The 17,394-nt window shown below is 44.2% G+C and overlaps 1 protein-coding gene across 3 annotated transcripts in view; it reads left to right on the forward strand.

The window, feature by feature from the left end:
* LOC135211212 (TBC1 domain family member 1-like) overlaps positions 1–17,394 on the forward strand; it is a 307,524-nt gene that overhangs the window by 233,022 nt on the left and 57,108 nt on the right. For all 3 annotated transcript variants that reach the window (XM_064244447.1, XM_064244445.1, XM_064244446.1), the window contains exons 21-22: positions 2,900–2,992; positions 3,904–4,063. In XM_064244447.1, the coding sequence (XP_064100517.1) occupies positions 2,900–2,992; positions 3,904–4,063 (253 nt within the window). The remainder of the gene's footprint in view (positions 1–2,899; positions 2,993–3,903; positions 4,064–17,394) is intronic.

A 17,394-nucleotide genomic window follows, 5' to 3' on the forward strand; every position in this document is an offset into this window, starting at 1 on the left:
ATAGTACGTACTGAATTGACTTACTATTAGGCTAACTCGGGAATAAAGGCTAAATGTGTTAAATAAAGTACACTATTTTATTAAAGAAAATTATACACTATGAAGTTATAAAATGATGAAGTTAAAGTATATGAGTAATAAAATGACGAAAAGCGTTGTCAGAACTTAGCCAAGTAGTAGGCTATGTTGGAAACTAGTTCTGTGTATAATATATGACTGAAAATGAATACTATTAGTTGAAATAAATAGAATAACACGCTTAACGATGAATTTGTTTAACGAGGAGGTTGGAACGGAACCCCGTCATTAAACGAGGAGTACAAGTGGCCCGCGGTTAACGGTGCAGTCGCTTAGTGGCGAATTGGTTTTACGGTTGTCGTCAAAAATATTAATTAAAAAAATAAAGTATTTTTACGGCACAATTTTCGGTTAACATCGCCGCTAGCCCCTTTATGTCTAACGAGTACATACATTTGTAGAAATACTGTTCAGACCATAAAGGTTATGCAAATGATATTAAAAAATTTTAAGGCAGCTTTTGAAACTGCCCTCCAGCTATCAAAGTGGATGTTTTTTCATGTTTGTTCTTGTGAGCTGCCACCTGCCACTCTTCCGAAAATATCGAGTTAAAAAAAGTGCTGATTTAGCAATTGATGTGTCAGTTTTATAAATGTTCATGCTTTTATGTTTAAAATGTATATGAAAACATATTACATATAGGGTATTTTTATTTTTGTACATAAATATGATACAAATTAAGGCAGCTTTTGTAACTGCCCTCCACGTTATCAGATGTTTTTTCATGTTCGTTCTTGTCCGCCGCTGTTCCGAAAAATGCATTTACAAAGACTTCACATGGTTATGTTTTATTAATTTGGGAGCTAATTATGACTCTTTTGTTAATGAAACTTCACCATTCCTTTGTAAGTTTTCATGCTTTTATGTTTAAAATGTGTATGAAAAATGTATTATGTACAGGGTATTTTTTTATTTTTGTACATAAATATGATATGGTGACAGTACACATATCCATTTGAAGTCTTTGTAACAGCCCTTCACATGATGAAGACAATAGGTTGTTCAGTCACGCCCGAATAATTAAATTTTAATTTATGTCATTGAATTGTGTTTTTATAACAAATTACGTATAGTTATAATTGATTCATAACATCATTTTAAAAGACAAAACTCGCATATATATTCAATTTTGCAACACTGCAATTTGTTTGTTTTTCCATGGGATAGAAGTACAAAATATAACTGTGCAACTCAGTCGACTTTTTGCTTTGTTACTTGAGCAAAAAAATTGAGGTACAACCGTACGAGCTCAAGATGCCACTGCTACGTAGATGACATAGTGACGAAAATTAAGACAAGCACAGAAGAAAAAGTAAATATCCATCTTTTCCATAAATCTTTTAAAAAGCTATACATTGCTTCACTGTATCCAATAATATTGTATGTATTCTCATAATATTGTATTATAAAATACTACGGTAGATGTAAGCTGGTATTCCGCGGAGCAGCCAAGGTTTTGGTTTCAAAATCAGCTGATGGTGAATTATGCGTGTTCGAATTGTGCGATTCCCGTTTTATGTGGTCGCTGGTTCTCAAAAATAGATTTTCTGTATCTGCGAAGCCGTTCAAAGTCTGTGAGTCACGCACCGCAAAACGTATCAAATCTATTGTCTTTTCAAGTATTTTAGGTGGCAGGGGGTGGAGGGGGGCGGGCAGTTTGCTAGTATCTGAGAGAAGGGGTGGGGGGAATGCTTTGAGGAAAAAACTATCATTCCTCCAAGGGGGAATGCGAGAGAAAGATTTCCTGCTCAGCCATTAGCTAAGACGAAAGGCTCCATCTCACGCATTTGTGACGTCATAACACAGTGTATGAAGATCGGCATCATCATCAACACTATACATATTATTCAGATCTGCGAAGTGTATTCTGATCATCCACATGTATGCATCTGCCTAGAGGCCGAAGAGGAAGACCTATTTTCTCAAAACTAAAAAGCTTTCCCTTAAGTTAAAGACGAAGGAAGGAACAACCTCCATTTTGGCAGCAGTTGACAATTTGTAATCAGTCATTGCTGAAATTTTTTTTCTAGGCTAACTTGTTTTGACTAACGTTTGGCATTTGATCATTAATATTTTCTATTGTTGAAAGCAATTAAGAGAGAATAAACCAAGCTTTAAATTTAGAACATTTCCATCAATTGACTTGATGAAACAAGATTCAGTGATATTCCTTTGAACTGTGTCATTACATGGAATTAAGGCTCTTGGTTGACTCCAGTTAATAAGATGATCTAAATCTCTGATATGTACGAATAATGCATTCGATATTTGTCCAGTTCTCACAGAATATTGGTGTTGTTTGAGTTGTTGTGAATTAGATTTACCTGTTTGTCAGTAATAGACTATCACACTTTTTGCAAGGAATTTCATATATGCAGCTGGGAAGATCTTCAGGAGAATTTTTTATTATTAAACTCTTGACATTAATATTACTGAAAACAACATTTATGTTAAAAAGCTTTAAAATTCTAGGAATTTCTAAAAACCTTTCATCATAGGGTAATTTTAGAATGTTATGCTTACTAAATTCCAGTTTGTCATTAGTTAAATAAAATGTTTTTCTAGCTCTCTTCCATGCCACATCTGCAAAAGCCCTTGGGTATTTTAAGTTTCCAGGCAATATCATAAATAGTTTTAATTTCAGCATCAATAAACTGTGGGCTACAGATACGCAAAGCCCTTAGGAACATCCCAGAAAATGTTAGTTCTGCATAGTGGAAATATTTTTTCATTATCAGTATATATTATGTAATGGAAAATGGTAAAAATATTAAGGAAATCAAATTTATATGTAATTGTGTAAATTCATTTTTTTTAATAGGTTGAGGAAGAGCTTGCTTACAACTTGTTAAAACATCTTATGTTTGTCATGGGCTGCAGACGTCAGTACCGACCAGACCCAATTGGACTTCAGGTTTGTGTCAAGTGTTCATTTTAAATATTATGATGTAATCCTATTCAGGCTTTCTGGCATTTGTCAAGAAAATCCATTACATGATTTGGTTGCTTATCCTATTGACTTTGCATTAAAACGTCACGCTGAAACCCATTAGTGAATGCAGAAAAATTTCATGGGGGGTTGGGAGCTTGTTATTGCTTGGTGGGTAGCAACAATAGGCCAGCATTGTTTGGACAGTAATGTCATCATTATTTTTCATTGTAGAAGAAAAGTAAGAGCATATTTTGAATCCTCGTGAATTAGCAAATCATTTCTTATCATAGAAATGTATTTACTCATGGAAATATGGTTATTAGTGAAAATTGCTTTATGAAAAAATTTGCAAATAGGTGACAGTTCCTGTGTAAAATCGAAAGATATGTTCCACAAAAGTCTGCAACAAAGTAAAGCGTTTAAAAGTGGGGTTTCACTGTATTTTTAATCGATCATTGAGAGACTGTGCCATTGGAAAGGCTCAGTAAAGTGAATTAGGGATTTTGAGCACTTCACCTGGGGAAGTTTCGTTAAAGGTACGAATCACATTGTACACTTTTGTGATTTATCGCAAATTAGCATGCTTTGTGTTGCCTGTTGTAAATCTGTCTTGTCCCATTTGTGAACTTATTTAATGTTTTTATTTTCTGCTTTATGAGGTTGATTAGTAATGGATTTATAGATGATTCAGTTTCTAAGATGTAAGTTTTAGGTATTCTGAGTACATTTTACTCCAAAAATTATTGTCTGTTTATTTAATATGTTTTTATTTTCTGCTTCATGAGATTGATTAGTAATGGGTTTATAGATGATTCAGTCTCTAAGATGTAAGTTTTAGGTATTCTGAGTCCATTTAACTCCAAAAATTATTGTTCATTTACCTTTAAACACAGGTACAGATGTATCAGCTTTCACGCTTACTACATGAACATCTGCGAAACTTGTATGATCACCTGGAAAACCATGAAGTTACACCTCAGCTCTTTGCTGCTCCATGGTTCTTGACTCTCTTTGCCTCCCAGTTTCCAATGAGCTTTGTTTGCAGAGTATTTGGTAAGGCATTAATTTATATTTTGTACTTGTATACAGTGGACACCCCGTATTCGCGTTCTCCGGATTTGCAGATTCGCGCATTCGCGGTATTTTTCTATGAGAAATAGCCACAAATTCCTGGTTTTTTTATCAATTTCATCATAAAATGCACTTTTTGTGATAAATCTATTAAAAAAACCAAGTATGAAAATTTTTAGTGGTTTTTCTTGAGTTTTAACTAACAAAACAGGCTGTTTTTAGCGTTTTCATAGGGGTTCCAAACATTCGCGGATGCTAACTATTCAGGGGGGGGGGTCTGGTACGCATCCCCCACGAATACAGGGGGACCACTGTATTCATTTTTGATAGCACAGTTGTTGTCTCGTCCTGAAGGAGTTACCCTTCTGTGGTCTAAAAAGAGCTCCATGGTGACCAGACTAATGTTAAAGAATTTTCTTTTAGTTTGTCTTGTGGCCGGGTGTTGCATCATAGTGATAAACAGTATAACTTGTGATAGAGTACAAATGGACAAAGGATGAGAGGGCACTTTCTCTTATCCTCAGCGAATGCTAAAACCCAGTACATATCTAAATCAAAACCCACAAGAAGTGACTATGTGCGTATGTGCCGTCATTGTTTACATATGACCAAACATGAACCATGAAGACATTCCTTTTCTGGTCGATAAACAAACTGGAGCTCATCTAGTTCGTTCTTTGCTTAGTTATTCAGCTAAATGCACATTGTTCATACACAGAACAAACCTTCAGTCTTAACAATAGGGTAATCTTCTTGCGCCAGTTGGAAACTGGTTAAAAACAATCAAAGATTGTAAAGCAAGGAATCTGTGGCATCTGGCAACTCATGCATATACGAGATGGAAGCCGGTCACCAACCATGCATAGAACACCGTCACACATCAGTCTCTCTTTGATTACCTTGGAGAGTAGTAGCTTGCTCTCCTTCTTTCCAAGCCATTTGGTTTGTTTACCTGTGATTTGTTTGTTTCAGTGTGTTTGGATGTGTGCCTTGTGGATTATCATGTAGTCCTCCAATTCTTCTAGGCCTCATCAGTGCATGTGCCTGGGCTTTCAGGGAGTCCTTTTCTCCAGGTTTTTGGCTGCTACCATTGCAGATCCCATACCATATACAGGCAGTCCCCGGGTTACGACGGGGGTTCCGTTCTTGAGACGCGTCGTAAGCCGAAAATCGTCGTAAGCCGGAACGACGCTTGGAAATATGTCTTAAACTAATAAAAAGTTATAAAAACCTTACTTGTAATCCTTTGGTTACACTACATGTCGTTTCCTGTAGTTTTATGTACAACCTGGAGTTATTTTCATAAAAGAATGCTGGTTCTTGAAGGTAAAAACTATTGTAATCCTCTGGTGACACTACATTCTTGAAGTTTTATGTACAACCTGGAGTGATTTTGCAAAATCTTGAGGGCTACAAGAACAGCTGATTACTATTTACGTATCATATAGACTAATTAAAGTAAATGTATCTTTAAATAGGCTTATATATTAGTATCAACAAAACATTTCCTGCCATGAGTCAGAGGCCGTTTAATGAAACGAACACTTCTCTGTCCTATCTGTTCAGAAAATAAACGTTACGTCAATCCCCGAGACCATTGTTGCCAAAGCGTCTCTCTCTCTCTCTCTCTCGGGTCCCTCTCTCGTCTCCTCTCTCTCCTCTCTCTCTCTCTCTCTCTCCTCTCTCTCTCTCTCTGATCAAATTACATTGGAAACTTGACATACGATTGCCCTAATATACGAATGTTTTGAGATATAACAGAAAATTTGCGAAAATACAAGCTTTGATATACAACGAAATATTTGAGATACGATTTTGCGATGAGTGTTAGTTGTATAGGCGACCGATAAATGGCGTTCAGTCTGTTTGTTTGTTGGTGCTGCATGTTAACACGTCGTTGTTTAGTTCGTTGTATTTGCGCCTATTTTTCGTGTTATTTTGTCTATTTTATTATTAACCATGGGTCTCAAAGCTAAAGACAAAGCAGGTGATAAGAAAAAACCCAAGAAAATGATTTCGATGGAAGCAAAACATGAAATTATAGCAAAGCATGAACGTGGCTTTCGTATCGTTGATTTGGCAAACGAGTATGGTCGAAATCCTTCTACAATATCCACGATCATCAAGCAGAAGGAAGCTATAAAAACCCCCGAGACCATTGTTGCCAAAGCGTCTCTCCTCTTCTCTCTCTCTCTCCTCTCTCTCTCTCTCTCGCTCTCTCCTCTCTCTCTCTCTCTGATCAAATTACGTACTGGATAATGTCTCTCTTTGGATACTTCGATTTTGCCAAATATTGAGGGCTACAAGAACAGTTGATTACTATTTACGTATCATATAGACTAATTAAAGTAAACGTATCTTTAAATAGGCTTATATTATTAGTATCAACAAAACATTTACTGGCATGAGTCAGAGGCCGTTTAACGAAATGAACACTTCTCTGTCCTTAACTCGGAGCGTCGGAAGACGCTCTCTCTCTCTCTCTCTCTCTCTCTCTCTCTCTCTCTCTCTCTCTCTCTCTCTGATCAAATTACTGGATAATGTCTCTCTTTGGATACTTGGAATTTGCGTTGTAATCTAACCAGAAACTTCGTTTTGTTATTATTACTGGAAACAAGCAATGATTTTTTCATTATTTGCGCTTTTGGACTGTTATATGTAAACTAGTATGTATTCATTCGCTCGGAAACTAGTTCCGCATATGAGGCGTCACTAAAAAACATAGAAAAATACAACATAAAAAGTGTCGAAAATCATCATAATCTCAAAATTTTTGTTGTAATCTAACCAGAAACTTATTTTTATTAATATACTGTGCTAAACTATAAAGGATTTTTATCATAGTATGCGTTTTTTAAAAGCGTCGTTAACTCGGAGCGTTGGAAGACGCCTCTCTCTCTCTCTCTCTCTCTCTCTCTCTCTCTCTCTCTCTCTCTCTCTCTCTCTCTCTCTCTCTCTCTCTCTCTCTCTCTCTCTGATCAAATTACTGGATAATGTCTCTCTTTGGATACTTGGAATTTGCGTTGTAATCTAACCAGAAACTTCGTTTTGTTATTATTACTGGAAACAAGCAATGATTTTTTCATTATTTGCGCTTTTGGACTGTTATATGTAAACTAGTATGTATTCATTCGCTCGGAAACTAGTTCCGCATATGAGGCGTCACTAAAAAACAGAAAAATACAACAGAAAAATACAACATAAAAAGTGTCGAAAATCATCATAATCTCAAAATTTTTGTTGTAATCTAACCAGAAACTTATTTTTATTAATATACTGTGCTAAACTATAAAGGATTTTTATCATAGTATGCGTTTTTTTAAAGCGTTGTTAACTCGGAGCGTCGGAAGCGTCAGCGTCGTAACCTCGGAACAAGCGTCTTAACCCAGGACGGATTTTTCCATTGAATATTTAAGAAAAAGCGTCGTAACCTCGGAACGTCGTAAGCCGGAACCGTCGTAACCCGGGGACCGCCTGTATATGCAGTAGGTGCTGATCTAATTTTTGTACTATTACTAATCCTTGCCCGGAATGTCATTCCTGGCCTGTTGTACAGTGGGGGCCGTTCTACAATAAGAGGGAGCATCATAGAGAATCCTCTTGCTCTTTTTGGGAGGGTTTGCCTCCCCATTTGGATGGTTCATCATCCCCTTCTGTCAGAAGCATTCCCTCTGCATTGCTTGTACCACTGTCTCCTTCCTTTTCTTCCATCAATTCGTCGTTGGAAGTATCGGGAGTTGCACAGGATGAGATTATTTCAAATGTAGCCCCCTCTCCCACGGGATATAATGTCCTTCCCGAGAGGGAGGAGGCTACGCCTTCTGCTTCCTTTACATATTTCAGATTCTGAATCAAAGAAGATGGCAGCTGTTTGGGCATCTCTAGGCCTACAGGGTGCCCCGTCTTTGGGTGGCCTACTCGCATTTCTTGGCTGCTTGTACCCCCTGCCGACCTGCTTGGCAGTCCTCTCAACCTCCAGGCCTACATTACTTTGCCTCTCATGTGCTGCCTCCTAGCTGGACGCCTTTGTCAAAGTTGACACTTATTGGGTCACTCCTTATTGCTCCGCAAGTGAGGTCATCAACCAGCACTGGCATTCGAGATGTCGTGACGTCACTCCCAGCATCCTCTCAGCTTATGACATCAGCTGTAGTGGTGTGTCTACCTCCCATTGTTGTGACATCTCCATCTGCGTCTTTGGCATCATCACATACCCTCGCTGAGCCATCGGAGACATTGTTTCAAGCTGTGATCGAGAGGGTGGACTCTCTGGCAAGAAGAGTCATAGAAGGCGTGATTCTTCTTCTCATCCTAGCAAGAGATGTCGTAGAGGGAGTAAGCTCTCTCCTCCATCTCCTACTACTTCATCTTCTTCTCCCCCTCCTTGCCCTCGAGTAAAATGTTGGGGTGGCGTCGGCCTTCTGCAAGTGAGAAGGGTGTTTTCAATAGGGCTGTGTCTCTCCCTTACATGTACGTGTATGTGACCATGGAAGTGTTAGTCATCTCCGTCTCCTTTACTTGTTCTAGTTCGTTGTAAAGATGCCAAGGCTCCAATTAAGAGGTCGAAGTTGCCTCCTGCAAGCGTGTCTCCTGCTCCAAAGATTCTTCTCTCAGCAAACGTGTTGTGGTTGACCATCGTGAACATGAGGCGACTCTGGTCCGTGGACGTGCTTCTCGTTCGCCTTCCAAAGACTGGGACCTTAGAAGTCAGTCTCTTTCAAGAAGTTCACTTCAGCGTCATTCTCTGTCTCAAACCGTACTTGTGTGTTGTCGCACGGCCATGTACTAGACTCATCACACAGACATGTACTTGACTCGTTGCATATCCATGTACATGAATCATTCTGCGAACGTGTATGTGGTGTATCGCATGAGTGCGTACACAGTTTGGCCCGAGACCAAGTACGGGTTTCTTCGCATGGCTGTGTTCCGGAGCCCTATGTTTCAGGTTCTTATGTAATTAGGGACTCTACTCCCACCAGTGGGAGGCATGACGCCCGGCTTCCTAGGGAAGCCTCTCCAGTGCCGTTGGGAAAGGATGAGGATTCTTCCAAGCCTTTTTCTTTGCATCGTTAGCCTCCATTGCCAGAACCAGAGGAGGGAGAGAGCTAGGAGTGTCTGTCTTCTTTCTCAGAGGTTATTGATCTCATTTGTGAGTTCAATAATCTTGGGTGTAAAATGCAGACTCAGTCTTCTATGACCACTATGGGTATAGAGGCCTTGCTAGGTCCAAGGCAAAATAGTAAGGCTTCATTTGAGCTTCCCTTGTCGGGGCATGCTCAGTCTTATCTTGTGGCGTGTTAACGCCTTGGTTTCAGATTGAGATGGCTCTCTGTGCTCCAATAGGTCCTTGAGGTTCCTTCCTCCTCCTTTTGTGTGGCATGGGAAGTATTATTCGACTAAAGTGGTTCAGCTGATGCCCTGTCACCTTAATTTGGACTTGATCTGTCTAAAGCCTGGTTTGACCCTGGATCAGATTAGGTCTGAAGGGCCATCATTTTCTTCACAAGAGGCCTTGCTTCTACCATCTTCCAGACTGTGTCCTGGTTGAGCTTGTGGTCCACTGTTGTAGCCAGGGTAGTGTTGGATCAAGCTGAGGGAGGAATGTTTGGTCAGTTCTTCCTCCTTTGTCAGGCTATTGCAGTCTGGGGCTAAGGCCATTTTCTATCAAGGCCATCTTTGTGCGACTTTGTGGGCCAACCTCCTCCTGGCTACGAGGGATGCAGCCTTGTCGAAGGTGGTGGGGTCAGTAGATTTGGAGTCCTTGTCATCGCTCCGAAACGGGAAACTCCTTGAGTCGCAGCTTTTATTCCCAAGAACTCATTTAGAAGATGTAGTTGACCGCCTGTGAGTGGATACCAAGGATAGGCTAGTACATCAGGCAGTATCTAAGTCGGACACTCGTTCTCATCCTCCTACTCCCCCCTCCCCCTCCGCAATAGTAGACAAGACGGCCTCCTCCTGTCAATTCGTCCAGGCATTGGACTTCTTGAGAGCCTCTTAGTCTGCTTCTTCGTCAAAGTCGAGACAGCAACAGTGTCCCTTTCAGTCTCGCCCTTACAAGGCTGGGACGGGTTCTAGAGGAAGGGGCAGAGGGGATCGTCTGTAGAGTGGACGCCTCTCCCTCTCCATTGCCATGAGTAGTGGGAAGCCTGGTGGGCCATTAGGCCAAATGGCAGTTGCATGGAGCAGAGAAGTGGGTAGTAGATGTCCTTTGTGGGGTTTGGGGGGTGATCTACTTCCCTTCGACTTCACTCCTCCTCTCTTGGACAGACCCCTTCTCAATCTGACCTATGCTCACGGCTCTTCGGGAGGAAGTGTTGAAGATGCTGGACAAGGACGGGGTGGAAAAAGTGCATCGTTCCTTCACCAGGGTTTAACAGTTGGATTTTTCTAGTTCCGAAGGCTACAGGCGACTGGAGACCAGTGGTCAGTCTTTCCACACTGCATCACTTTGTGAGGAAGACCAGGTTCGGGATGGAGACGCCCCGAACAGTTTTGGCAACGATAAGAGATGATGACTTCTTGCTGTCAATAGACTTGAATGATAGGATGCTTACTTTCAGATCCCAATACACCATTTGTCCAGGAAGTTCCTTCACTTCAATCTGGGAGATCAAGTCTTCCATTTGATTAGGATTGACCTCAGGCCCCCAGATATTCACAAGGGTCTTTGCCCTAGTCTTGACATGGACCTTTGCTCAAGGGATTCACATGTTGAGATACATTGACGACTGGCTGGTCTTGGCAGGCCCCTGGGAGAAACTACTTCAAGACAGGGATCACCTTCTTCAGTTTTGTCATAGTAGTAAACCTGGAAAAGCCCATTCTGGCTCCTAGCCAGAGAGCTCTCTATCTGGGTATGGATGTAGATATAGCAGCGTTGAGGGTTTTTTTTTGTCGTACCAGAGGTTGGAGAAGTTCTGGTCGGTGGCATGCTCTTTGCTGTCACAATACTAACAGCCAGCTCACCAATGGCAGGTCCTTCTGGGGATTTTGTCTTCTCTGGAGAAGCTGGTCCCTTATGGTTGCTTTCACCTTCACTGTCTACAGTGGAGGCTGAAGGACTTCTGGTTTCTGGCAGGAGATTCCCCCCTGCAGAGTTCCTCTGTCAAAAGGGTTGAGGAAAAACCTTCATTGGTGGTTGGACGACCAGAATCTCATGATGGGAGCCCCTCTGCATTTGCCCCTTCTGGACTTTCTCCTGTTTTAGGATGCCTCCATCAGCAGTTGGGGTGCTCATCTGGAAGATCTTGCCTCCAGTGTTTGGAGTGCGGAGGACAAGCTGCTTCACGTCAACATGTTGGAGTTGCAAGCAGCTTTCCTAGGTCCGCGGGAGTTCTGGGAGAGGGTAGAGGGTCATTCCATTGTGCTGATGTCATACAACAGGGTGGTCGCCTGTGTGAACAAACGTGGGTCTGGTGTCTCATCAACTCCATTCAATGACAGTGGAGATGCACCAGTGAGTGATCGCCAACTTGGTGGAGCTCTCCACCAGGTACATTCCAGGCAAGAGGAATGTGGTGGCCGACCAGCTGAGTCATCGGGACCAAATCCTGGGTACGGAGTGGTCTTTGCATCAGGACATGGCAGACAGGCTTTTTCATGTTTGGGGAAGGCCTATGCTAAACCCTTTCGCCACTCGCTTCAGCAGGAAGCTGGAAGTTTAATTTTCAGTGGTTCCGGATCCTCTTACTCTGGCAAAGGACGCCTTGCAGCATCCTTGGGTCAATCCCAGGGTGTATGCCTTCCCTCAGTTTTGCCTGGTCCGCCAAGTTTTGAACAAAATAATGAGTTCTCAAAATCTTAGGAATACCTTGGTAGCACCTCTGTGGTCTCAAGCAGAGTGGTTCCCTGACCTGTCTCTTCAATCAAAAGCTCCAAGAGAAATTCCTCCATGGCGACAGTTCCTTTGCTAACCTCATGTGGAACAGTTTCACCAATCAGTAGAGTCCTTGTCTCTTCACGGGTGGAGACTATCGAATCAAGTATCTCCTCCGAGTAAGAGGTTTTTCCAGAAAAGCTAAGGGCCAGATGTTCGGCTGTCTCAGGAAATGTTCATCAGCAGTTTACCAGGGGAAATAGGCAGTCTACTGTGATTGGTGTCGTCAATGGGGTTTCTCTCCACTCAGAGCTTCTGTTTAGAAGATAGCGGATTTTCTGATCTTTCTCAGGGGAGAAAAAGGTCTTTCTGTTTTTCAGTTCAAGGTAAAAATGACTTAGTTTAGACCGTGGAACAATGATTTTATTGTGCATGAGAAGCCATAAACAGTTTTCTGGGCTCAGCTCGTGTCGGCCTATGAAAGGATCCTTAATATCATACTTTCTAGGTAAAATTAATCTAAAATTACCAGAGAAAAACAAAATTAAGAAAATGTCAGTAAAACTGACTCGCTCACTCTTAAAAAGAAGTGTCGGTATGGTGATAGGGGCGAGTGGGAACACTACCACGAGACATTCACCAATTAGAACTTCCAATCAGAATCCCCACAAGAGAGAGCTGATACCAACGGGCGATGCAGCCGCTACTACTACTACTAGAGGACGCCACGGACAGCAGCGCCCCTAGCGGACATCCTTAATCATTAGCGCTAGCATCCAGACGCATTTTTCTCTGTGCTGTGCCTTTTACGGGATTTATTATCTTCTTCGATATGGAACGTTCTGCCATCGCAACGGCTAAGTTAAGTGCCTCATAAGTAATGTTTTACTATATTTTTGTCTTCCGGGAACCAGTATTTTCCTTCTAATAGGTCATATACGGTTTCCCGGTTGTCTCGTGGCGGCGCCATGCTGCCTCGTTAAGAATTCCCGGTCCTCCATACTGGGACTTCTTATACTTATGGGCTTACTTTATTACGTTCATCGTTTTTTGCATCGAGTTTTAGCTAGCTTAGCCCCTTTACCATTTCTCTTAGTTTGGTATTTAGGGCTATTATTATTGTTCCAGCCCAGCATCCCGGCTCTTGCTCTTCATCGGCTATCGCTGGCTCCGAGTAGGCTTCTGTTCCTCGGAACAGTTTTGCCTCTTCCTGGCTTCTTTTTCTGCTACTAAAAGTGTCTTTTCCATCTTTACGATGTAATTTTATTCTATTTAGGGTGTTAAGAGGCTAGCCTAGGGTGCATGTCCCATGGTTTGGTACAGCCTGGTTCACGTGGGGCCCGGCCCTCCCACGGTTGTGTTGCTCGCGGCTTAGGCCACTTGCGGTCACGTGTTCCATCGCACCTTACCCTTCCCCTTCCCTCCCTACCAGGTATAGGGAGGCGCTGGGGGACCCCTTGGTTGTCATGACAACCTCAGTTGCCTTCCTCCCTCCCTCTCTGAGGTGGCCAGGGGTTCCTCCCAGCGGGGGGTATAGGGCGACCACTCATAGGGTACCGGGTCTCCGAGCGGGTAGTTGTTGAGACGGGGAGGAGTAGGCCAACCCCCCCCTCTCTCTCTCCCGCCGTGTTACGCCGAGACCTTCCCCCCCTTCCCCAGTTGCTCAGCCACCTTCCCTTTCTATAACGAACGGAGCCTTCCGTCGCAGCCGGGGCACCTTTGGTTATAGATTACTGGCTCCGCCAGCGGGCGGGGTGGTCACTACTAGTGGTCGGTTGCTTGCCTACTATATCCTTACATCTCTCCCCCGCTACCGGAAGGGAGCTTGCTTCTTACCCGGGCACTCTTCTAGTAGACGGGTGGAGAAAGGTTTGATATTATTGTTATTTTAAGGATATACCCTAATTTTACGATGATTTGTTTAATTTTATTATTCATATGCTTACCATCCCCGCCATTTTTCGTCGTGGTTTCCTTTTACCACCACTCCTGGTTGGATTCTATCTCTTGTCCCCACCGTCAGCGGAGCATAGCCTAGGACATCCAACCAACCTTGTTACCACATGTATTATGGCGGGGCTCTGGTTTAATCTAACTTTCTCGCTCCGGCACCAGCGGAGCAACTGTTAGACTGTAAGTGTTCTCCTGATACTCATGTATTTTTCCACTTACAGGCTACCAACTGTCAGGTCCCGGCGTGCAACGCGACGTTGTACGACCCCTGCGGCCACGATGAGTGCAGGTCTCACGCTCCATGTGCCACGTCATTCAACGATATGATCGTCTGGCACCCGGAAGCCTGCGCCATCTGCTACGACCTAGTCAGTCAGCTGGTGGAGGGGGTAAGTCGATTATAGGCTTCTTTATCATTTACTAACAACTCTTAGACATAAGTTTGTTAACCCCGTTCCGCCATTAGAAGCTCATCTCGCCCTTTCTTCCAGGCTACTGGTGTGAGGGAGGTCGCCCTTGCTACCCTGAAAGCGTGGGTGGGCGGCTTCGGGAAGAACGCCGCCAAAGGCCAGCCGTACATCCTTGACAAGAAGCTGGCCGTCCAGATCTTCCCTGCGGGCAAGTCAACAGGGTATGTTGACCCCTTGTCCGCAGCCCCTCTCATAGCCTCCATCCAGCAAGATCTCCAGCAATCTTTCGGGGTCGTAGCTTCACAGGAGTCGGTCCCGGACGTCGCTGCCCTGGACCTAAACATCGAGCCGATGGCGGTAGGGGTAGAGGATTTGTTGGTTGAGGTAGGTGTGTCGGGCGCCCAAGGTCTTTCCTTGGGTGTTTCCTGCCTGGATCTTCTCCTGTCCCTTCTTCGAGCGCTTCTTTCCAAGGCTTTGTGGGATCTGAGATCCCTACCCGCTCTCCCGCTCTCTCTGTACCCCCTAAGGTGAAGGGACAGAGAGAACCGAAGACTCTATCTAAGACGACTTCTAAGAAGTCGTCTTCGTCTTCTTCGGCTAGGAAGTCTTCGACTTCTTACGCTGACGCGGTGAAGGCCAAGCCGAGCTCTTCTTACTCGAAGAGCTCTAGAAGCAAGGCTTCTAAGGAGAAGGCTCGCGCTCCCGCTGAGCCAATGCCTTCTCCTGCCTCCACCGCATCCACTCCGGCAACGCCGGTGGGAGGAGCGGGACCCAGCACCTTTGATCCCACTGCCTTCTCAGCAGTGGTGATGCAACAGGTGGGTGAGATGGTTGGTTCGCAAGTCTCCGCCCTGGGGACGAGATTTGAGCAGATGTTCGCACAACTGTCGAGCACTCTGTCTCAATCAGGCCAATCCATCCAGGATCTCTCTAACAGGGTTAGAGAGAATGAGGACCGAGTAGCTGGGCTCTCTCAGGTCCCTCTTCCAGTCTCCCCAGTGCCAAGTGCTGGTATTTTCCAGCTCCCGCCATACGACTCTCTGCCAGCTTTCTCTATGGAGAACCCTTGGAGAGTAGCCGCCTACGCTCCATTTAAGGATGGGATGATCTCTATCCCGGAGTGTGGAACTCGAAGGATTGAGGACTTCGAGTTTTATCCTCCGGGTCTGACGCAGCCTTTCATCGGCTATGCTAGGCTGACTGTAGCGGCTCTTACTAGGAAGACAAGATCTCTAGGGAGGATGTTCTCTACAGTAGGGATCATGCCCAACGGGAATGGGTTCACTGCCTTGAGGACTGGGAGTGCACAAACACTAAGCTCCAGGCCTATAAGAGTCCTTTCACTATTTTTGCGACGGAAGAAGAGGCTTCTCTTCCGTTCGCCACGAAAAATATTAGAGAGGACTCTTCAGGCAGTCCTCAAGGATGAGCCCATGCCACAGCTAAGGGAGGCGGAGTCTACTTCTCCGCTCTTCCCAGCTTTTGGAGAATTGTGGGAGAACTTGCCAGCCACGTTCACGCTTGGCAAGCCAAACAAACCGGACTGCGCCATGGACCAGTTCGGCGAGAAGCTTCCAAGGCTGCCTGATTCCTTGATTCAGGCGGAGTTCGACGCGCGAACTAGGTTTGGCAGGTCCCTCAATTCACTGATAATAACGGAAATGGCTGCTCTCTCATATGCTACAGAACCGCTGTTTAAGATCTTGGCCAAATCCCAGCTTCAGACGGTTCAGACAGATGCTTTCGACTTCTTCCAAGCTAGGAGGAATTGCCGAAAGCACGTTCTGCAGGAGTGCACTATTAGGCACGAGCCTAATAGACTCCTGGCTTCTAGCATGTGGGGAGCGGATCTCTTCCCAGAGTCCGCTGTAAATGAAGTGCACCACGAGGCTGCTAGGCTCAACCAGAGCCTTAGAGCTAGGTGGGGTATTTCATCCAAGAGGAAGCAAGAATCCGCCCCCACTGCTGGTAAGAAACCAAAGAAGTCTGGTAAAAGGTTCCAGCCTTACCAGAAACACCAGCAACAGCAGCAATTTGTTCAGGCCGTCACGGTTACCCAACAGGGACAACCTGGTAGTTCGAAACAGAACCAGCCCATCCTCCTGCTGTCTCCTCAATCACAACCGTCGACCTCCTACGCACTCTCGCCGGCCTTCAACCCTACGTATGAAGGTCAGGGCTACACTCCCTTTAACAAGCAACCGAGAGGTAGGGCGAGAGGCTACTTTCGCCAGCGTGGCGCAGGACGGGCAACAAGGAGCAGGCAGTTCAGAGGAGGGCGTGGTGGTCAACCCGCCCATCAACAATGAGGCTCCCCAGGTAGGAGGGAGGCTGTTCCTCTTCCGTCACAGGTGGGGGTTCAGCAATTGGGCACAGAGCATAGTGTCCAAAGGGTTGGGTTGGAGTTGGATCAAAGATCCTCCTCCAATCAAATCATTCCACCAAATACCATCAGAGGAATTGACAGATTACGCGGAGGAACTCCTTCAGAAAGGAGCTATTGCGAGAGTCAAGCATCTAAAATTTCAAGGTCGCTTATTCAGCGTGCCAAAGAAAGGCTCAACAAAAAGAAGGGTAATCTTAGACTTGTCAAAGCTAAACTCTTTCATTCGTTGCGACAAGTTCAAGATGCTTACCCTCTCGCAAGTAAGGACCTTACTTCCGCGTGGAGCCGTCACATGCTCCATCGATCTTACAGACGCATACTATCATATCCCTATAGCCAGACACTTCCGCCCATTCCTAGGATTCAGGCTAGGAAATCAGGCATTCTCATTCAAAGTGATGCCCTTCGGTCTGAATGTAGCCCCCAGGGTATTCACGAAAATAGCAGAAGTGGTTGTACAGCAATTGAGAACTCAGGGAATCATGGTAGCAGCTTACCTCGACGATTGGCTGATCTGGGCACCAACCATCGAGGAATGTCTCAATGCCACCAAAAAGGTAGTTCACTTTCTGGAACATCTGGGGTTCCAGATAAACGAAACGAAATCCAGACTTACCCCGGAGTCTCGTTTTCAGTGGCTGGGAATCCAATGGGATTTGTCTTCCCACAATCTGTCAATTCCAGTGGCCAAACGGAAGGAAATAGCAAAATCTGTCAGGCAATTTCTCAAATGCAAACAAAC

This window comes from Macrobrachium nipponense, chromosome 4 (assembly GCF_015104395.2).
Source record: "Macrobrachium nipponense isolate FS-2020 chromosome 4, ASM1510439v2, whole genome shotgun sequence".
Classification (NCBI taxonomy): Eukaryota; Metazoa; Arthropoda; class Malacostraca; order Decapoda; family Palaemonidae; genus Macrobrachium; species Macrobrachium nipponense.